Source organism: Eleginops maclovinus, chromosome 1, assembly GCF_036324505.1.
Source record: "Eleginops maclovinus isolate JMC-PN-2008 ecotype Puerto Natales chromosome 1, JC_Emac_rtc_rv5, whole genome shotgun sequence".
Taxonomy (NCBI): domain Eukaryota; kingdom Metazoa; phylum Chordata; class Actinopteri; order Perciformes; family Eleginopidae; genus Eleginops; species Eleginops maclovinus.
This window is the reverse complement of record NC_086349.1, coordinates 16,588,614-16,611,684: the sequence shown is the minus strand read 5'-3', so window position 1 is coordinate 16,611,684 and position 23,071 is coordinate 16,588,614. Positions and strand designations below refer to the sequence as shown.

At 40.7% G+C, this 23,071-nt stretch overlaps 1 protein-coding gene across 4 annotated transcripts in view; it reads right to left on the bottom strand.

Moving 5' to 3' along the window:
- Positions 1–5,294: 5,294 nt before the first annotated feature.
- cacna2d3a (calcium channel, voltage-dependent, alpha 2/delta subunit 3a) overlaps positions 5,295–23,071 on the bottom strand; it is a 108,159-nt gene continuing 90,382 nt past the window's right edge. For all 4 annotated transcript variants that reach the window (XM_063884449.1, XM_063884458.1, XM_063884467.1 and 1 more), the window contains 11 exons: positions 19,166–19,227; positions 18,830–18,874; positions 18,674–18,736; positions 16,634–16,704; positions 14,676–14,751; positions 14,516–14,568; positions 13,536–13,591; positions 10,974–11,088; positions 7,481–7,593; positions 6,303–6,385; positions 5,295–6,175 (listed from right to left, as the gene is read on the bottom strand). In XM_063884449.1, coding sequence (XP_063740519.1) covers positions 6,083–6,175; positions 6,303–6,385; positions 7,481–7,593; positions 10,974–11,088; positions 13,536–13,591; positions 14,516–14,568; positions 14,676–14,751; positions 16,634–16,704; positions 18,674–18,736; positions 18,830–18,874; positions 19,166–19,227 — 830 coding nt within the window. In that variant the 3' untranslated portion in view covers positions 5,295–6,082. The remainder of the gene's footprint in view (positions 6,176–6,302; positions 6,386–7,480; positions 7,594–10,973; positions 11,089–13,535; positions 13,592–14,515; positions 14,569–14,675; positions 14,752–16,633; positions 16,705–18,673; positions 18,737–18,829; positions 18,875–19,165; positions 19,228–23,071) is intronic.

Sequence of the window (23,071 nt, the reverse complement as noted above, 5' to 3'; positions counted from 1 at the left end):
ATAAGTTCTAACAGGGAGGGAAACAAGGTGAAGGGAGAATGGAAGGACTTTGTTTCACAGGTAGGCGGGAAAAAGACTTGAGATGATGATTCGAGATAATATATATTTAGATGGCTTTGGGTTGGACCAGGGCGGGCCCAGCTCATAGTAACAGGAAAAGTGCCGTCTGTGTACGTTTATTTATAATGACATATTTCATGAATGATGGCAATATATCAGATGGATAATACAATTATCTTCCCTCCAAAAATCACAAATAAACTGTCCCACACACACACACACACACACACACACACACACACACACACACACACACACCCACACACCCACACACACACACACACACACACACACACACACATTTTTTGTCTGTCCTGCTTTCTCTCTCTGTCTTTCTTGTCCTATTTTAGCCTCACCCATTTTGTCCTTTCTCTGTTTTGGACCATTCCGATTGTGTGTTAGTTTTCTTCTTTTCACTTCCAGTAATAATACACTGTAGGCCTTTTAGATTACACAGCTCATTAATAATACACTCCATACAACCACTAATAAGCAATATGAATCACAAACACTCATACATCCACCCAAAGACATGCAATCATACACACACTCACTCGTCCTCTGAGCTATGACGAGATCATGTCCTGAGTATATTACAGCCCTGATTATTTTTAATTGCAACATGGCCTTTAACTGTGGAACTGCAACATTACATAAATTAGAGCCCTAATCAACTGGCTGGCGAGGCCTCTCTCTCCAATCGTGGGTCTCAAAATACAAACAGGCGGCGTCACAGCCCAGCCTGCCTCTACCGCAAAACACACGTCAGTGCCCAAGATTTCACCGCTGTGATGTCATGTCCTCTAAATGCTCCAGACAGTTAGGGTGAAAGAGAGCAGGAGGACCACATGCGTGAAACAAACACACGTAAGTGTATACACACATCACATGCACACTGACACACTGATCAGAGATACAGAAAATTGCCGTCATGGTGGTTATGGCGAGAGAGAGACCAGAAGTACGCATAGAGCTGTGGTCGATGTCAATAGCGAGGTTTTGGATAGTCCTACGGTCAACAGGGTAATGATGGGTGAGGGCAGGGTGAGAGAGGGGTGAGAAGGAGCGAGTGGGGGACAATAGGGCATATAAATGTCACATTGCTGCAGTGAGGGCCAGTCAGGGCCTGTGGTTGAAACTTAAGCCTTCCTTTCACTGCTCTGCTATGCAAAATAAGGGCGTTTAGGTCCTTTAACCAGGCAAACACAGAACATGCGGCTCATTGGTTTGGCCAATTGTGTACACACACACACACACACACGCACGCTCAGTCACAAAGAATATTATTTAATAAGCAGCATAAATATAAGCTTCGTCTGTGCAAGACCAATATAACAGATGCATGCATGCACACATACTCGCACACACACTAACGGTCACACAAATACACACACACACACACACACACACACACACGCATTAATGTGCCAATAAGAGCAACCATTTAGTCCTGTCCACACTGAGTTCATAGAGGGTTAGCAGGAGCAGCCCTCCAGCTGAGGTATAAAGATACAAGTTAAACAAGACAGATGAACACACACACACACACACACACACACACACACACACGCACACACACACACACACACACACACACACAGACTTCAATAAAAGTTTGATGTAACCACACCATGCCCAGGGACGCCATGTACAAAAAACCCTGCATCAATTATCACATCAACATTCAGCATTCATCAGCACAGCAGGATTTATAGCAGGCACAGGGGAGCCAACCGCCAATAATCCTTAACTCTTTGATCATTCCTCCATCCAAAATAAACATGCTGATGCTGATGAACTGTGATCCGAAGGAACTCTTAAATGCTCACAATACTTACAGCGGTTCTCAGTCCTAATCCTGCCAGAGACCTGGGGACAAACCGAGGCTCAGTGCCAATGGTGTTTCTTGCTTTGACCTTTGATAACACAAGACCACCTACTTAGGTGCAATCAGACCGCCTTTTCCCTCCGTTGCCTCCCTGACCTCCAATATAGCTTACCTCCTCCCCTTACTCCCCTCTCTCCTCACTCCTGACTGTCCATTCTGTTAAACTGGCTGACACTTTAAAAACAGCCTGGGTGCATTTGAGTGGCAGGGGCAAGGGAAGGGGCTCCTAGGTCTCCATTTAGCCACTTCCTGTTTGAGGGAGCCAATATGTATGCCCCTCCAGGCCAGTGCTCAGCGTGCCATGTGTAACCAAATGAGGCTTTTTGTAGACACTACGGGCTGGCAGAGCTCAGATCATAGCTACAAAGACTCCGCTGAATATGCTAATGTTGAAAAAGCTCCCTCAGCTTGTTTGTACAAACACAGAATGGAATGCTTAATATATGCCTATGATTTGTTCTGGTTTTGTTATTCAGTATTTGGCTGAATAGAGTAGGCTGACTTTCTGAGAGAAAATTGATGAACAACAGGCTGGTGAATTATGTGTACCATTCCTCCCAAATATATACTGTATGCTAATCCTGATCAGAGCACAAAAACAAGGAGATATAGTTTCTCTGTTTCTATAACTCAATGTTTCTTTCTTTCTGAATAACGCACACACTGGACGCACGCACGCACGCATGCGGACTCACACACACACACACAGAGTATTAGTACAGCTGGCTGTCAGGTCCTCAAGCTCAGCAAGAGGTCCATAAGTACTGAAGGCTTTTCTTCCTGTCACAGCATGGGGTACACAACTTACTCTGTGTATGAGTGTGTGTGTTAAGAGTGTATGTTTTCAGCTGGCACCTCTCAACCTTGGCAGCAGCGTGTCTCTTGGCGCGCTCAGGAACAAATTTGTCTTTGGGGTTTGGTTCAGTTTTCGTCTCTGATGATGATGGTGTGTGTGTGTGTGTGTGTGTGTGTGTGTGTGTGTGTGTGTGTGTGTGTGTGTGTGTGTGTGTGTGTGTGTGTGTGTGTGTGTGTGTGTGTGTGTGTGTGTGTGCGTGTATGGGTGAGGTAGTCTAGAGGTCTGGTCATTATCACCACTGTAGCTAGTGAGCATGAAGCAAAAGCAGAAGGAAAAAAAGGTAGAGGAGTGCGGTGAAGGAGGTAAATAAGGACAGAGCTAAGGACAAGATGTCTAGGGTCAATGGATGAGGACAATGATCCCATGTTAACATATTCTAATGGATGACAGTGACACAAATACAAACTTCATTAAAACAAAGAAAAATATTCTTCTGGCCAAAGCGAGCACAATCTCAAAGTAAAAAAAAACAACCAAATTCTTATTTTCTTTTCCTCTTTCATTGTACCTCTAACATTAGATATTCACTACTGTAAGCTTATGCAAACAAAAGAATGCATGCACAATGATTTTCAAAATGTAGATCTTTGTATTCACCGTGTGGAATGCCGAAAGAATCGTGTGTGTGTTTTCGGAGCTTGTCTTAGCTGTGGCGTGTTGTGGTCACCGGGTCTGTGTGTGGTCCTGGTGTGGTTCAGCAGCTCAGAATAATTTCCATTTAAACATATCTGTGGTCCTCAATGCAAACCACCAATGTTATCCACTCCATTGGAGGTAACACCAAAGGCTTTGCCCTCTGTGTGACCCCTCCTGTTCGTATGTGTTCGTGTTAATGCCTGTGGGTGTTCGCACAATGTTGTAAATATGTGTCTGATTCACTTTCACCCGTCTTCCGGCATATTAGCAAAAGAGATTTCTCATGTAGTCAAGATAATGGTGAGTAAACAGGCTTAGAGTGCTGTGAGTGCTGATGGATGAGAGTGTTTTGAACAGCAGGGCCTCTTCAAGGCATTGTGTCCCAGTGATCAGTGTCCTCCCTCTCAGGGGTGCCTTCCCACCACAAACAGCAGTACTTATCGGATCATTGAAAAAGGAATGTGGATGCTTTCTCATGAGATACCTCCAGTGATGTTTCTCACTCACTACTGTCTTTGAGTGTGTCTCTTTGGTGGACAGGGGTTACGGGTGTGACCTGGCATCCACGTGAAGATGTGTGTGAAGAGACAAACCTGTTTAATAGTTTCCAAAAAAACAAGATTTTTTTTTTTGTTGTCTTTCCATTTGAATTCCTTTAAAGAGAAAAGAGAGAATTCCTGTTTGACATTGTACAGCGGAATCACACTAAGACAACTAGCTGAATCCCCTTCTCACCTGTATGACAAATATGTTTGAGCATTGTGCAGAACTATATTTAGAAAAAAAAGGGTTTGACATCTGCATGGGATATGTTTCCCCAACCAGTGGGTGGGGAAAAAAGCATACACAAAACAGAGATGAGCATTTATCAGTCACAGGATACTGGGGTGGCAACAGGGCTGCCATTGTGGCAACTCCCCAGAGAGAAAATAGCTTTTCCCACATCTGCCTTTTGTACACACATTGGATGCAACATCCCCATAACTCATCTGGCAAACAGGAAGGAATCACAGACCGGATTTGATTTGTGACCCAAAACAGCTCCAATCCCATTATGCAGTGATAAATGACCCACCAGCAAGTCAGGGAGTCTTGGCACCATAGAAAGAGGAAGAACAGGATCAACTGGAAATAATTACATAGTCACGTAGTTGTACTCGAGACTAGATCAGTGAAACAGTAGAGAACATATTACACTACTTAGTTGTTGAGAATTAGATTGTCCGTGTAGGAGGAAGTGGTGGTTAGTAAAACTGACTAGTTAAGGGGGGAACAGAGAAGATTGTCCCGGTGATGACCAGAGGGACCTTGGTGTTGACATGAAGACCACAGAGTGGCTTCCGGATGACACTGGGTTTCTGAGAACCACTGTAGTTTTTTACTCTTCTCTAGGCACACAAACACGCATGAGGCATGGCACATGAATCCAATGCCTTAAAGTACGGTATGTGTACGTTTGTGAAAAGATGTCTAAGGATTTCTGTGTCTATTTCTTAAATAAATGCAGATGTATGTTGTGGTTGGCCTTCGATTCCAGTGTCACGGTCTTTATTGTGTCGCTTTGTGTGGGGGAAAGGCCTCTGGGACAGAGGATTATATCAGTGACAGAAGAGCGAAACACCAGATGCACTCATACAAATACATGGATGTGCTCACACAAACACAACCGCTCAAGGGGAGGCTAAAAAGCAGAAAAACACTTCCCCACAGCCAAGTACTTCGAGCAGTTACTGAATTTATCAGTCAAATCTGTCTAAAACAATAGAACAGTTTATAGATCAGGGACCAATACTTCATATTAACTATATTGAAGGTCTGCTTCGTAAGAGCCTTTCAACAGAACTGTTAACAACATACTTTTTAAACATCATTTTATTTCAAAAGTACACAAACAGGACCAATGTCATTCAGTAAGGCAAAGCTCAAATATTAACAACCACTCACATCAGAGGACTCAAAATCTCATAGTCACAGTTTATGGGTACCACTTGCAAATAATAAATAAAACTCTTTTTTTCTTCATATATAGACTAGAACTTTTTTTTGTCATCATGAAAAAGAACATTAGACAAACATTTCATTATAACCCCAGCCACATATAATCTTCTTCATCTTCAGTATTATTCTTTTTTTATTCATCACTATTGTCCATGAAAAGTCAGAGTGGGCCGGGGGAAGGTGCACCTGTCTTTCTCCTCATGGGTGTTAGGTGGCTCTAATGCCCAGTTCCAAGCCCATCTACAGACCCTCGGCAGCTACCTAAAAGGACTGAACATAGTGGTGTGAGTGTCAGTGGGATTTATTGGACCACTTGTGCAGTTGTAAGCTACTATGTGCATTCTTAGCATTATTACTTTTTTCAAAACGTTGTATCTCTGCCCAAAACCTTTCGTGCAGCTCATGTGATTTTGCTAAAGCACCATAATTATCACTACTTAGCAGCTTTAATAGCTATCCATTTTCAATCCTTTCAAATAGGTGGCACTGTACCTCAGGGGTAGGGGCTTTGTAGTGGGTGAGTTGGAAGAGGGCATTGTTTTATTAGGGGCAGGAGTGTTCTGTGGCATCGTTGCAATTCTTTTGCATGCCGAGCCAAGCCGATCCAAATCAAGTTCTGGATGGAGAGGCATGGCAAGCTCTGGTCACCTAGGGAACAGTGCCAGCAGGACGCAGAGAAGTGTTGCCGCAAACGACGGGGTAAGCCCGGCAGCTCCTCCACACTCCATCGAGTTCTCCTGGAAAAAGAGAGGGGACATTTTAATAAAACATAAAAGTGGAATTAGTAAAGGGATATATTATGAAAGAAAGTATATAATAGTGAATGATATGTGTGTACAGTATGAGTGTTCAACGAGTGAATACCTCTGGGTGGAAAGGGTGACAGGTATCAGGGCGCCTCCTGTCCTTTTGCATCTTCAACCTCTCGCACTTGAGAGATTCATTATGTGCAGCTAGAGTTAAGGCAATAACAGACAATGTGTACCCTCTGCAGGGTGTTTTCCTGCTGGAGTGTATGTCTTGTTTATAATGGAAAGGATTGCATGTTTTTGAGTGCACCATGGAAAGAGGATTTTATGGAGGCAGTGTTACTTTTGAACCTAGCAGAGTGCAAAAAGTGAAGAAAGAAAACCAACTGAGCACTGTTTCATGAATTTTCTTTTGTTGCATAGCAACACAATAGCAGGCTTTATGCTAAAGTAAGCACTCCACAACAAAATAAACAGTGGTGGACAAGCATAAACAGCTTGAGTGTACTGCATAACATGTCAGAGAGATGAACATTGCAGGAGAATCCAGCTTAAGTATTTGGTGACGATCTAGGTTCCTTTAATCTGACTCTACTCGGTGCTGCGTCTGCTATTGATCAGTATCCCACCGCAGTGTGGGCTGTTGTGTAACTCAGTCCAAACACAGAACCAGCACTGTGAAACAGACTTCTAGGAGAGTGCTGTCTCACAGTCTTCAGATACTGACCCTCATAACACTCTCATCTCTTTCATCCACCAAAAGGGTAGAGGGCAAAACAACTTCCCAAATCTTCCCCACAAATTAAAGTGCTATATGTTATTTACATCCTGCTGACTTGGACATGCACTGGCTATAACTATAGTAGTGTGACACAGGAAGTCATGAGGCTGAAGAGAATAGACTTTCTATTAAAAATAACATAGTCGGTTATACTGTTGTTTTTCTCAGCGTCCAGGTGGTAAAGGGAAATTGGAGAGACAGGTCAGCAGTAAAACATATTAAGTTGTCCACCAAAATAATATCTTTCTTGATCTTCTGTATATTGCAAAGTGCACCAAGTATTTGAAGTTTGAACTGTGACATTTACTATTAGGTTTGTGGATTTTAATCAAGTTCCTTTCAAAATCGTCAAATTTGATTTAGCTGTTGCTTCTCTCATCTTTACACCCCCTGTCAAATATAGTTTCAAATCATCTTGGTGCCACTTCCTCTAACTCAGGAAACCAATTTGACCAATTTGCTCATTTACTCAATCACCCCCAGCTCTCCAGATTTTGGCCAGTAAAGGATATACATGATTTCGATGGGATCCATGGTGATTGGCTCAAACATGGAGCAGTCACACTTGTTGTCCACCACCACCATGAAGAGATTACTGCTGGGGATCTGCTGGATCACAAAGGACCTGTCAATCACAGCACAGACAGAAAAAAGATGAGGAAGGAAAGAGAAAGAAAGCAAGGGAGGATTGAGAGCTGGATTGGCAAGCAGACAAGGCGCCAGGGTATGATGTAAATTTCTTGTGTCAGAGGATTTTTGTTATGAGTGTTCACATTCTCCCCTCCCGAAGGGAAGATGCACCGAAGGCTCTCCACTGGATGCATGTCAAGCAGACAATTGTCTCCGGTCCAGCTGTCAATAAATATACAGAGGCATAGACATACTCACACCAAACAGACACACACATAAAGTATACACACATGCTTCTCAAACTAACTCAATCACCTCCTCTTTACTCATTATTTTCCTTTCCTTCTCTTTTATCTTTGTTTTATCCTATCTAACCAATGAAGTGTTGCAGAATATAAAATACTCCAAAGGCAGACAAATGGGAACCACACTTTTTGGGCTTATAGCTTCTCATGGTTGTGTTTTACTTGCCTCAGGACTCCTGCCCAGTGATTTATGACCTTAGATAAGCTTTATGAAGAAGAAGGGTCATAAAGATGATCTCTTCTTTCGGTCTTCCTTTCTTTCTTTATCTCGGTCTTTTCTACCTCCCTCTCTTCTTTCGCAGCTGGGTGATTTATCGAGTTCACTATGAGCTATTTTCAAAAACGTACGAGAACATGCATGTGTGACTGATTGGACACGCACAAATGCGGAAAGACACGCATACACTTTCTCAATACTTGTCAAGAAAGAAGTGAGACAAAGAGGGAGAGACCCGGTTGATCAAAACAGATTTATATCTCCATCTATACTAATTCAATACCATGACCAATTTAATCTGACCACAAAGAGCCTTCAATCCCTGAGTGGTGCCAATCCACCACACTCTAATGCAGTCATCCCACCGTGACCAACCAAACCAACCAAACCAATTTGTCAAGTAGGCCAAACCATTTCCAATCAGGGTGAGTTAGGATCTGCTGATTTTTAATAATCTCTGCTCGCCTCTGCACAGATAGAAAGCAGGGCAAGTGTTTTAAGAGCAAAGACTTAAACACATCCTGAAAGCACAGCTGCTGACCTTGAACATACCCAGTGCAGGGATAGGGATTTTTATACTGCATATAAAGGCACACAATTGGACACAAACAATGATGTGTATAATATGCGCGGATACACACAGAGACAGACATTCATGCATATTCTCCATTGCAAACACACAGATGGTAAAGATTGTGTCTTCTTGACATGGACTCTTAGTGCTTTGGCTTTTAGTGATTTTGGCCAGCAGAGAACTGAACAACAAAGACATCCAGAAAAAGTGAGTTTGAGTGAGAGCGACCCACAGAGAGGAGATAAAGTCATCAAAGAGAAAGAAATCAAGAGTTACAGACATATAAGAAAGTGGATGTACTGTAGGAAATATAAAGACACTCACACACTGCTGTGACAGAACAATGTCTTCTTCTCGAAGTTTAGACAAGACATATCACACAATCTGTAACTGAAGTTGATTAGAGTCTCGCACTGCATATCAACCCTTTTTGATCATGAAAGAAAATGTTTAATCTTTCCAGTGTCAGATGTACTGAAGCTCATTTGAGAGGTTAGAGCTTAGATGATAGCATTTCACATATCATTATGCTTTACACATGCTTTGCTTTTGATACAGATAAGAGGCAAAGTTTTTCTCCCTTTCATGGTAAAATCAGTCCATGATCAGTTTTGCCTAAATGTAATATTTTTGTGCGTCTTCTGCGTTCTTATTTTTCCCAGTAGTGTATTGCTTGAAACATTTAACCAAAACCATGTTTTAAATTTACAGTATGGTTTTCAGAAACCTCAGTCAACACAATTGGGACCTTTTTACCAGTAATTATTGCATGTAATTTAACAATTACTATTGAAAATGCTCCACTTAACTCTCAACTAAAAGCTGGAGGGTTTTCAGACCACTGCTGTCATCTTATTTTAATTTATCTCATTGCGTTTAGGGGGATAAAGGACACCCTTATCAGAGTATTCTCTCCAGTTTTCTTTTCTTTCTGACTTTTTACCAGGATTTTCAAAGTCGATGCAATCAAAGACCATTAATGCAAACTTGTTTTAGGGCCACTATTTCTTTTGATACGTGTCAAGCCTTCCTTGACACGTGCTGAACTTTACACAAGATTTAATAATTGCTGATTGCTGTTTTTAAGAGACAGTCAAGGAAAGCTGTCTTCATTAATGCAGGTTGTCCTTTAGGGCCACTTAGGCTATTTTATCAGTGGCTACATTGTATTGTTTCTTAGTAGCCGTCACTCTGTCTCAACCATCAAAGAGTAATAGACAAATACATATGCCGACATCACATGCACACGTGCACAAACACAAGTCAAAATACAGTAAAGTGAGGTTTAACAGGCAAGGGCTTAGGGTATATTTCCTAGAGCATAAAGCACACACACGTGTCCCAATGAAAATATAAGAGAAAGGCCTCAGTTAGCCTGTAACGTGAAACAGATGTTTATCACCAATATCCTCTATTACTAATATGAGCTATAAAATCCCATATAACCGAAATAAAAACTTAATTTTACTTTGTCAAATTCATTGTGCTTTAAAGATTTATTTTACGGTGACATGTTGCTCACAGCAAACAGCTGGCCATCTAATCCCAGTTGTAGTGTCATCATTGGATGTAAGGCCATTTTTCTGAAGCCACTTCTGTCATGTGTATTTGGGTGGGTGACAGAGTGTGTGAGAGGGTGCTGTGTGTATACCCTGAATGTGTGTGTTTAGTGGTCTGACTGCATCCCCAACCACATTTTAGTCCTAGCACCCAGGGCAGTGGTTACCCTGCTGACCCTGCACACCCCCGCACCCACATGCATGCACACATGCAAACACACACACAGAGACTCCCTGGCAGTTCCACAGCTGGGAGCAATGAAGGGCCCATTGGAAGGATCCAGAAAACACCCCACAATTGCCTGACAGAAAAGCCCAAATTGTTAATGGGGACCACACTCATTTTCCCATTTTTAAAGGAAGCTTTTTTTCCACCTCTCTCCCTCATCTCTAAATGCCTCGTATTTCAAACCGCCGGAGGAGAGAGTGAGTGTCTGTGTGCGTGTCTCTGATGGATCACCCTGGATAAAAGTGTTTTCAGCAGACAACAAATGATTTAAATGTGTTTCTCATTATCAGGGATCATGGACGTAAAATATTTTGCCAAGATGAGAGTTAACGGGATAATTCTTTTTTTATAGCTGGCTTGTTTTATGGATCATAGTGACACAATCATGTCATTGGTGTACAAAGAAAATTACAGATATTTAGAAATATATTGTTTGTTTCTGTGTTGTTTATGTGTGTTTACATGTGTTTGTTTGTGTGTTGATCTCATACTTGATGCAGCCATCACAGTCAACGTTCCCTGTGTTCTCTTTGATGGTTCTCTCAGAGATGAAGGCCGGGTACTCTGTGTCACATGGTACCTGCATGCTCCGACCCATCCTCTGAGCTGCAGGATGGAAGAAAGAGAGAGAGAAAAGGAAGTGAGTTAGAAAGTCCGGGAACATCTTTTTCGAAGCCAAATACATATTTTAAATAGCTATGCATATAGATTGTAAGCAAACTGTTAAACACACCACATCCTTGTAAATATACAAGTTTGAAAGAAAGCAGCACTTCTGAACCACAGCTGCCTCTCGTCCTGCTGGAGATATTTCCAGTGTGAATCTAGGCCAGCCATTTACGCAATATTACTTGAACTCTCCTGCCACCCAGAGGTTTCAAACAATGCTACAGGATGGAAAGTACAAAAAAGGCAAATATGGTACATTTTTCTATTTGGGTCAATATTTTTAAAGCAGGCTTAATAAAGCAGGCGCTAATGTAATCCAAATGTGCGTATTAAATCTAGACATTTAAAGACGTGTGATTTTAATTTTTAAGTTCGGTTCTTTCAGGGTGGCACATTTTCTCCAACACATGCACCAATTTCTAAATATGGTGGATTATGTGTGTGACTTGAATAGAGCGGTTTAATTACTGGATGTCAGCAGTGCAGCATGTGTGTGCAGTTGTATATGTACATGTTAGAAGTGCACCCTACATGTATAAATGCCTCAGATTAGTTCAGCTTGAGAGGCTGTGTCTATTTGGTTATGGGCTGCTAAATTGGGGTGTTTCAGCTGTGTGTCACAGAACTGCATCTCTATTTTAAAAAGATATAGAAAGGGCTGCTAAGACCTGAGGCTAGCCAGCTGTGAAATTGTTTCGACTGCTTGGCGAGCAGCGATGCCCAGCTTCACTTTATCCGGGATAAGGGTGTGCAAGGAAAGCATTTTACAGACTTTCATTTTGTGGTTCTTCTCTTTCTCTCTAACCTCTCTCACTTCCACATATGAAATATTTTAACATTAGTTTTGGCAGGAATTCATATTTTATGATGCTGCTTAGGGAGGCCGTATTCGACACACCATAAAGCAAAAGGCATCATAGCGTTCATAGCCTGGCAGTAATGATATGAGAATGTGTGTCTGCTTTGTGGGAGAAAGTGAGACGGAAAGAAAAGACATAAAACCAGACAAGAGAGAGCGAATGAGAGACTGAGTGAGAAAAGAAAGAAAGAAAACTTGTGTTTCCTTCAGTTACAAAGCGGATATTGCTTCTCAACAGTACGAATATGACAGACATCCTCATAAAATCGTAATGGTAAAATCTCTGGACAAACAAACCAACACAAATGTGTTTAGAGACAGACGGACAGACGGACAGACAGACAGACAGACAGACAGACAGACAGACAGACAGACAGACAGACACACATGCCGTTTCCCATGCTGAGGTCACTTGAGGCAATCATGTGTTCTGCCATATTTACTTTTAGGTTTTGGATTGTGCCTCTTTATTCTGTTTTTCCAGTGGTCACACAGACGTAGACCGAGAGAAAATAGAGGGGGAGATGGCAGGGATGCAGACTGGAGGGTGGTGCTGAGGACACTATTTGTTTTTATGTCCGCAATGAACTTGTTCCATTTGACTTCAAGAACTAGGACGAAACATTGACGTTGTAAGTGTCATTTTTGTCTTTTGATTATTTGTTTTAAAAATATAAATAACCCTGTTTAAAATGGGTTTATAGGCGGATGTGAAATGGAAAAAAGACTCAATTCTCCTTTTTTTTTGAGAGAAAGGAAAGTAAACTGCAAAAACTATTATTAACAAATATCTTTTGGAAACCAAAATGTTAGGTGACGTTTATTTATTGGTGCGCATGGTTATGGTGAGATTTTAAAAATCTCTAGTCATCCCCAGAAATATGTTTTATTTTTCCTATGTTGTGTTTTTTTTATCTTTTTGGCATGGTAAATAATTGTTTTTGATCTATTATGGCATTTTTCTAAGAGTTTCTGTTTACAAGTACAATTCAAAACCAGACGTACAAATTCTAATTAAAAATACACAGAAGCTTTTCAAATGTTATGAAAGCTTGTGTAGCAAATGAGAAATTTGGTTACACCAAAAATGTTAAGAATAATATTTTAAAAAATGTATAAAATAAATGTAAGTCAGTGTAAATCATGACAATTATCAATCGAACATTTGTAGAGTTGTGTACAAATGACAGAATTGAAAAACAGAACAAAAATCCTGATTATTTCTCAAGCTTTCTTATGATTATTAATTATAGATTATTATTATTATTATTATTATTATTATTATTATTATAAGAACATAATTATCTATGACCATTGAACCCATTTTCAACTTTAGCATCTGATCAGCTCTTTCAGCGCTGTTTGCATGCCTTATCTATTAGGTATGAAAATTCAAGATTTGCTTTGTTTATAAATATCATTATAATAACGGTAGGAGTTGCATATTTTCCTAGGAGTGTGTACGTAGGAGTTTGCTTCAAACGCAGACGGAGAACAAACAGATCACCAAAGAGCGCGTTCTTACCTTTAGCTGTGAGGTCAGAGTGCCACCAGCTGTACAAGTTAAACTCCACCAGGAATCTAAAGCAGGAGATGACATTGATCATAACAAAAACAATTCCAGCACACACTTACAGTATATAATAAATACCGTAACACTGTCTAATGCATTCTTAAAATGTTTTACCTACAAGATTTAAGTTTCCCAAAAACTACAGTTGGGTACTATAATTTATGTTCACAAAAGATTAATATTTAAAAGCAACTATTGCACTAAAATAAATATTTATCTTATGGCCCAACTGTATATCCTAGTTGTGGTTCCACAGGTGGTCTAGATTTAAGGCGAGCTCAGCCGATACTAGAAGGTAGAGTGGACAGACTCAAGAAAAGTGCACCTCAAATGCAACTATGTTAAACTGCAAAAACCTAACATTTTAAGGTGGCAGAAGGACTGTCAGTAACAAAAAAGAAATGTTTCACTTGCCCCAGATTTTAAAAAGCATCAGGCCGCAAAACCACATGGTGATCCACTAAGAACAGATGTTTTTTTGAGTAGTTTTAAGTACACTTATATGGTTATTTATATTATAATTTCATACAATGTAAGTAACACATCCATTTGAAACACATACATCAGAAGATCACTAATATTGCAAAGACAAAATGTGTTCTGCACTGTGACCAGCTGTTAAAAAAGCACTGACAACTCATTCCTCCCATGATGCACTGTGGCGACAACAGACCACCCAGGAAGACTCTGCAACCAAAACAAGGCATCACAGGAATACCCCTGCTACAGGAAACATCAGGTAGCCATTACTGCTCATGATCTCTGATGATCAGGTCGATGTGCATGTGGAGTCACTGGTAAACAAACATTCAGTTTCTATACTACCACATACACACAACGACAGGAGAGGCCACCATAAGAGTCCTCAAAAAGCACATCTATGCAGCGAGCACATGCACACAAAAGACACTTCACATACAACAAAGTCTTACATGACAAGCTCAGTTAGGATCCACTTTACAGCTGAGAAGAAAGCAAAGTACGGCTGAAGAAAGAAAAGAAAGAGGAGATCAGACATTAAAACCACGTATTATGCTGTACCAACGTTACATCGCATGGAGCGCACAGGTTGTGAAACAATGTAGTACTCACATCTAACAGTGTGTGTCCACTGTCACTGCTCTCTGAAAAAACCCAACATAGAGCCTGGTAGTCATACAGAGTCACCCTGAGTAAATAAAGATAGAAAACAGAAGACAGGGAGTGAAATAGAGACATCACAAATACATAGAGTAGGTTAATACTGATAAAATGTTTTTTGCATTGATAAATAATACATTTGGCAGGAAAATAGAGCCCATATAAGGTGATTGAAGTCTTGATTCACACATTATCTCTGCTGTTACATGCCTGCAGGGCCTTTTGGAGAGCTGTGTGGGAGCAGGAAGGAAAGATCCCACCTCTGCTATAACTGCCGCTTTACCTACGGATAATATATTGGATGGATGTAGCAAGAATGGGGAAAGGAAAGCAACTGAAAGCCGAGAGCTTCCCGAGAGGTTTCTCAAAGTGATGTAGGAAGGTGGGTGTGTGTGTAGATGATTTGGGGATATTGGAGGGGGATATCAGAGGATTTAAGGGCTTAGTAGACCCTGAGGGTGTGAGGTCTGGGTCTGTCTGGGGGTGAGGTTATTGAAGGGGTTCCTAACACACACATACACACACACACAAACACACACACGCATTCACCTACACACTGGACACTCTTTCTCACAGCCTGTGGACACGTTCCTATATACTTGAAATGTGCATGTGTGCGATGTCTAAGTGGACCCGGTCTATCCGCAGCCCTGGGCGATGTTCAGCACCGGTGACACACAGCTCCAACACACGGCCAGGAACCAATTAGCGCTAAGCCAGGCCACATAATGTCAGCAGCAAACTTAGGCCAATGTCTATGGGTGTGCGACTGCTATATATGAGAATGGGTGTGCCAGCCTTAAATTGTTTGGCATTGGAGCACAACATTCATTATTTTTGATTGATTTATCTTCCTATTGCTGGTTTTGAAAGAAAGATAATCCTGAAGTAACTCAAAATATGTTGTCCTCGTTCGTCTTCATCTGCAGGCTTAATGTTGATGGATTAATCCAAGCTGGCAGCTTGGGGTCGACTTTAAGTGGCACACTTTGAAATGTCTTTAATGTTGTTGTTTTTTTATCAAGACAAAACTTGTTTTGCAACTTAGCATGAATTCTCCACAGATGGCTCTGGGTTAAGACAGATCACATTGAATTCATTAGTGATCAGCTCTATTGCTCATCATGCTCTTATTTCACCGTCCTATTATTCATCCATCATATGTCATACTTAATTTTAAGCAACCCCTCATCATCTGACATTAAATATTGAGTGAAAGCACTTGTTGTTCTCTTTATTTTTGTGGGACAGTGAACCAAAGCTGACAGTTTTTGAGGTTCATCCTTATAATAAACATGCGCATTTGTCTACTTGTTTGATGACTTGTCACCCATGATTTTTATATAAGGACACATCATGGCTAAAATCTCCTTACCCACTTCCCGAATACAGAACTGCAGAGATGGAAATGTGGTTGCAAGCTTCTGCAACTAAGTTCTCAACTAACCATACAGTCAAACTACAATATGTGTCTGTCCGCATTTCTGCTCTAAAACTGGGAAAGTTATCTTCCTAGGTTACATTTCCAAATGAATTGCTGAAAGGCGCCACCCACAGCTCCTGGCGTTTTCCAGGAGACACAGCTCTACAACAGGCACACATTTAGACTCATGAATGTGTCTAATGTGTGTGTCTGTGTGACTTCAAGTTTCTCCTAATTCCTTCGTTTCAGGAAAAGATTTGCTGTAATCCCCTAACGGAGAACTCTGCTGAGCGGGGGGTCGGAGTTCAGCACTGAATAGCTCACCACGATTGGCCAAGTTAAGAGCTGTCAGCGCGAGGGCAGACATGCTCTCATTCTGTGGCCTGCCTGATTTTATGCTCATACAATAACACACACTCTTACATATACTTACACACATGTAACTGCACACTCAAACACCCCCACACATGCAGTTGGAAATACTCACCTTTTAAAAGAGCCCATCTGCAGAAGCTTACTCATTACAGCCCCTTCTGCTTCTCCAAAGAATTTCCCTGTCTGGTAAGAAATAGAAAGATATTTGATCTTACTTAATAAAACAAGTCATAGGACAATGTAAATGTCAAACTAATCCCCTATAAACTATGTGTTTATAATGCTCAAAGCTCTTAAGGTACAAAAATCAGACTCAAGTCCAGGTCGGATTGAAGGCGAGAAAACCTAAATTGCCAAACCCTAAAGCATGCAGACACCATCCCACATTGCTAAATGGTCTGTGGGATCTCTCCTTCTGCTCCACCAAATGACCAAGTGGCCATGGCTGAAGAGAGAAATCAGTGATGCAAGCACTTTTGGCCTTTCTAGGGACAGAACTAAAAATACAATCTCCCAAACAAAATCTGTTCACAACCTCTGTCATTACAATTTCCAATAGTCTCAAAAAAAGGACAAACATGATTGGATATAGCCATCCCACAACAGTCTCCCTCCCCATAATTTTCCTGAGCACAAGGTGATATTGTCGAATTTTATCTTACTTAAGTCACTCTATACATTCGTCAAACATGATTATTGTTTCCCGGATGTAAAGACGCCACAGGGATGCGATGTTGTGATGCCACAGGGACAAAGGTATCAACTTATTAGCATCAATTAGTCAAATCAGACACAGTACACAGGAAATAGCCTGAAACAAAAAAACCAGCCTAGATGGTCCTGCAGCCCAATCGGACCGACCTGCTCATGACATTTTGACGGATCACATTAGTGTTACCTTGTTAGATGAAACGGAATTTTTCTTGTCTGTCATAACAACAATGAATCGGAGGATGAAACCCTCTTTATTAGTCACATACATGCACACAGCAGAGCACACACAGTGAAATTGTTCCTCTGCATTTAACCCATCCTAGTACTAGGAGCAGTGGGCAGCTATCGTGCAGCGCCCGGGGAGCAATGGGGAGGGGGGATTGGAGGTGTCCGGTGCCTTGCTCAAGGGCACCACAGCAGGGCCTAGGAGGTGAACTGGGACCTCTCCAAGTAGCAGTCCACCTTCCATATTTCAAGTCTGTTCGGGGACTTGAACCGGCGACCCTACGATTCCCAGTCCAAGCCCCTACTTACTGAGCCACTGCTGGACAATGAGATGAAACAACTCGACAAGTGGAACCTTAAATGCTCCTCACCTCTAAATTAGGATTTAACAAAGAATGGGTGCCAGCAAGTAAGGGACACAGAAAAAGAACAAGCAGAGGAAGGGAAGGGCAGTGACAGCCAGCGGACTAGCTTCTAGATGAGCCAGACACAGGGTGACAACATGTCTGGTGACAGCTAGGCAGAGGGTTTATGCTAGGGGAACAACATGACTCCTTGAGAATATTTGTGGCAACAATATGCATGAGATGCAGGAAACATATTATAATTATAATGGGAAAAACACATTTAAGGGGCACATACTGTATGCGCTTTTAATTCAAATGTTAGCTCAGTCTTTGACACAGAACATACAATTCTAATCCAAAACACTCAAATTCAATTACTAGCTCCCCAAAGTTCAGCTAGCCGGTCATTGACTGTGATACTCATACATAGCACTAGCTCTGCAAATGGAAAACACACACAGTGGCTTGGTCTGAGCCACACACCATTATACCAGCCATCAGCAACAGGGGGCGTTTGTTCCCGTGAACAGGGTAAACGGGGAGAGGGACAACAAATCTAGACTGAAGTGATGGTTTACGTGTTGAGTTTTTTTTCGGAATAATAGCCTCCAACTTTAAAATAAATCGTTTACTCACAATTTATAAAATAAATAAATAAATAATGTTTTTTGATGTTTTTGCTGGTTTCAGAATTTAAGAATGAGCTAGTAGCTCCCCTTGAAATACAACAGTTTCTGAATTTACACATCTAACTCAAAAATGTGATGTGTTTGTTATAGCTTTGACTATTATGCAACATTTTCCATTGATCTTTCCTGATGTGGCTCTTGTGTGTATGTGTGTCTATTAGTGTGTAGATGGCTTACCAGAGTATAGTCCTCTGCCACCAAAACAAAGCCGTTGTTGTCAATGAGGTAGCAGTTAATGTTCTGTTAAACAAAGAACAAACTGTTAAAGCAACTGTGAGAAGTAAAAGTGCCAGAATCATGCAAATTTGATAAAGAAAAGCAAAGAAAACCAACCTCGTCATCACAGCTTATGGAGCATTTCCCATCTAATGCTGCACACTGAAAGTTAAAAATAATATACGAGTGTCACAGCAAATATTGAAAACATTTACTGTCTTCAAAAATCTTTTTGAAATACATAAATAAAATATGAACAGACTGATGACCTTGCCATGTTCAGATTTCTACCCAAAAAAATGGTCATTGTTTCAAATACTTAAATTAACCGTGTCTTTATTTGTCTTTAAACTACTGTTAATAAGTGCCATTTCCTATAGTTTGTTTTAGGTTAAGTATGTTTGTATTATTGGTGTGAATGAGTAAGCATGATGTATTTTTATGCTTCTTTACCTGTCGGCTGGCAGTCCAGAATTTCTTCTGGAAGAACTCCAGTTTCATTTGGATGCCAACAGCTGAAAGATAGGCAACACAGTCACAGACACGTACTGTAACAACTGGACCTTTATGAGTTTTATGTGTTGAAGTGCAAGTGCACTGTGATCTTTATCACAACATAAATATTCCCACAGGCAAGACAGAGCTTATTAATGAATACACAGAGTCATCTTTCATTAACCAACACATACTTCGCAGCAAACCACTTGAGGCCAAGGGAGGCCAAAAGGACCATTACACCATACATGTGTCAGCTTATATTTCTGGAAGGATAAGCATGTATATTTGTATCTAAAACAGTACTATCTGCTGACATGTGCACAGTGGCCACCAACCACACTCAATATGCAGTTCAACACCATTCTAAAGCATACTTCTCTCTCTGTGCCCACATGAAATCCATCTTATTCCTCAGTCTGCCTCCCTGTTGTTATCCCGATGGGCATTTCCAGAGTTGGTATACAGAGCTGCTCTCACTGATATAAGCCGCATCACAGCAGGTCCCTAAATTCACAAATCTGACCAGAATTCCCAGCCTGGAAAAAAAACTGTTTCTGGCATTAAATGTGTCAACTTTTTCAGGGCTGGCTGAGGGAAGATTGACACATTCACCACAGGCTTTAACTTCCCTCCTCAACTCTTCGTCCGTCTACCCCCTGCTACTAAGACTCAGAGGAATCTGGCTCTCTCTCAGTAGGTGTTTGCCATGCGTTTGGGGTCGGTAAGTCTTTCCAGGAGCACAATTTAAAGCTTCATCTAAATGCAGAGAAGCCACAGGTAGTAAACTGAATGACGAGATGAGAATTCGGCATTTATCACATTAGACACAGGGGAAAGATAAAAACTGCAATGGTGGAAAATGCAATATGATACCAACTGATAAAAATGTGTTTATGTCTTTTTGTCAGATGTGTAAAGGTATTTCACACTAATAAGAAGACTGAATCGAAGGTGTGTTATATCTATATACTGTACTGTATAATGCCTAAACAACTTACTCCCAAAAAATACATAGAAGTGTAGTTCAAAATGAGTTGAAATGTATACATGCAACAAGCTCCAACAACCTAGGGCAAAACCCAATCCTGGCTACACATTGCTTATCATACATTTCAATTTCCAAACTTTCTGTACACATCTGTAGAAATTCTTTTGCAAAATGACTCATGGTGTAAATTATAGATTAATTAATATATATATTTCTATTGGAGACATTTGGCAATATATGCATTATGTTATAGGATATTATAAGTGCTTATGAATAACTTATCAATTAATTGATAGCTATTAAGCAGGAAGGATTTGATATGAGTCAATGTTGTATACCTCTTACTTAATGTAAAATTCAGCAATGATTATTATTCAATTGCATAAAGTATTACATAATCATGTTATACAATTTGGATTATAAACACTGGTAGAAAAATAGCAAATATTATAAATATTTCTCTTTTATTATTATAGCTATTTCATTTACATTACTTTATATTTTATAGTTCAAAAGTTGTAGCAGTGAATGTATAATGCCATTGGTGTAAAGCCTGATGCAGGGATCAGTGAAGGCAACTGTGTGACCATCCTGTTTATATGTTATTGATCATTCTGTAGAAAAACAAATTAAAATGGGTTACTGTGAGAGATACAGTACAGTCAGTAGCTTTTACAACAATGCAATACAGAAAGCTTCACTGGATGTCAACATGTGATAGAACTATATCAGTGAGATGTATTCATTTTGTTTATTATGTTTTAGTGTGCTCGTGCATTTGTGTGATTGTCTGCGTGCAGTGTGCAGCGGGGTGCTGCTGTGGCCTGTTTTAGCCCTTGCCCAGAGGAACAGGTGCAGATTATCCCGTCATAAGCTTTGCCAGATCCTTTCAGCAGCCCACCATTTCTACACCCACATGGAAACCCAGGAGGAAAGGCTAATTTGAGATGCTGGGCAACAGCAATGGAAACACACGTGGTGTAAACCCAGGGAGAACCTGGATCATAATGGCATTACAACATACAGCATCATCTACTTTAAAAGGTAAGACAAAAGGAAAAAGATGAGGAGAGCAAATGAGTTGTTGGATAAAGACACTGTAAAAAAATATCACAACACATCCAAAACAAAGAAATACTATTTATACATTTTTAATATCATTACATAACATAGGGTCTGTTCAGCAAGGGAAATAATGAATGGAAACACAAATCCAGTTTGAGCAGTACATGAGTTTGCTCTGTTAAATTGTATTTCAGGTTAAAAGTGCAATGGTGCTGGCTGCTACCTGGAAGTTGACTCAGAGCAAAAAGAGAAAAGCTTAAATCTGTCTCACTAATACTCGGGAATTTTTTGTCCAATGGGGAACCATTTAATTTCCCTAGGTATGACTTAAGAACTTGGGGGGTATTTATGCCCTGAGCTGGGTTTATAAGTCTAAAGATGAATAGACATAAAATCCACAACAAACCCACCAATCCGCTAGCAGTGCAATCCCAGGCAGGGAGAGATGACAACCGGTTTAAATCCTTCAGATATTTGGGATTCTGAGAAGGATTGTATAAACGTAGACATGAAACAGCGCAAGAGGGCATCTGGGAGTTTGAAAGTATTGTGTGCTCATGTACGTTCTGTAATAAGGGTTAGCATTTACACCCCAGCCTCAGCACATTAAGGACAGGCATACACCCACATTTAATACATGTATCACAAACACACACACAGCTGTCGGAGAGATGCAGTGGTTCCCAAAATTGATGCTGCTACACAGCACAGGGTGCGGATCATGTCAAGATGTTGAGCAACAGAGTGATGCAAGCAGTCTGTAAAAGTGAGGCCCCACTGACCTCTCGCTCCTGTGTGTTATTTTTAATGATGATAGTGTGGTTGAATAAAAAGATAATATTCAAGTCATGTAAACCATGCTTGGAGTTTGCCCAAGGAGTTAATGCAGTGCAGTAAAAGTGTCAGAGGATATGCACATGGTGATAATATATGACAATCTGGTTAGAGGAGGGAAAAGAAGGGCATGTTTGTTTGTTTTTTGTAACGAGTAGCAAATATACAGCAGGCTGTCTGTAGACATCAACAATATGGGGCTTTTAACAAATACAAAGGTGTCATCACATATTGAGGATGTATACCCTACTTAGTTGCACATGACCACCCAAGTGCATGACACTAAAATCTTAAAAGTGTTTTCAAATAATCTTCATGTGTGCATTGACTACTCAAGGCTGATATCTTCACCCATTTAAAACACTATATAAACTGGTAACACATTGAACTCAATTTATACTAAAGTGAATAGGACAGCACGAAAATACTTTCATGCCCTTCAGCTAAAGAAGGATATAAATATGGAGGGACAGGAGGGCAAAAATCATGATGGGTATTACAGGGCAAGGTCAACTTGTAAGCTTAATCATAATTATTGTTAAAAATGATTTGATCATTAATCTCTCCTGTCTCCTTTGTTGTCCATTTTTGTTTCTCCTTCAAACAATGCATAAGGTCATAAGCTTAACAGTCAATCCATTTACATGCAAAAACATTAAATTCCACGTGAATTTACTGCAACAGCTTAATATCTTGCTGTGTGCATTCGTGCGTTCTGTGTTGCTGTGCTGGGGGCGTGTTCTGCCAGCCCTTCTGCCCACGGCACATGCATAATATCATCAAAGCGTGCCACAGCGATGGGCATCCTCCAACTGGGTTCACTGTGTGCTGAAGTGTCTGAAGCATTTGTTCATTTGACACACCACAATCCAAATCTAATTTTATCTTGTTCAACTCTTGCCAGAGTAATAGGAGTTATCATGGATGTCAGCGTACGTGTTTGCTCTGTGATTTAAGAGGAACAACTGTCCACT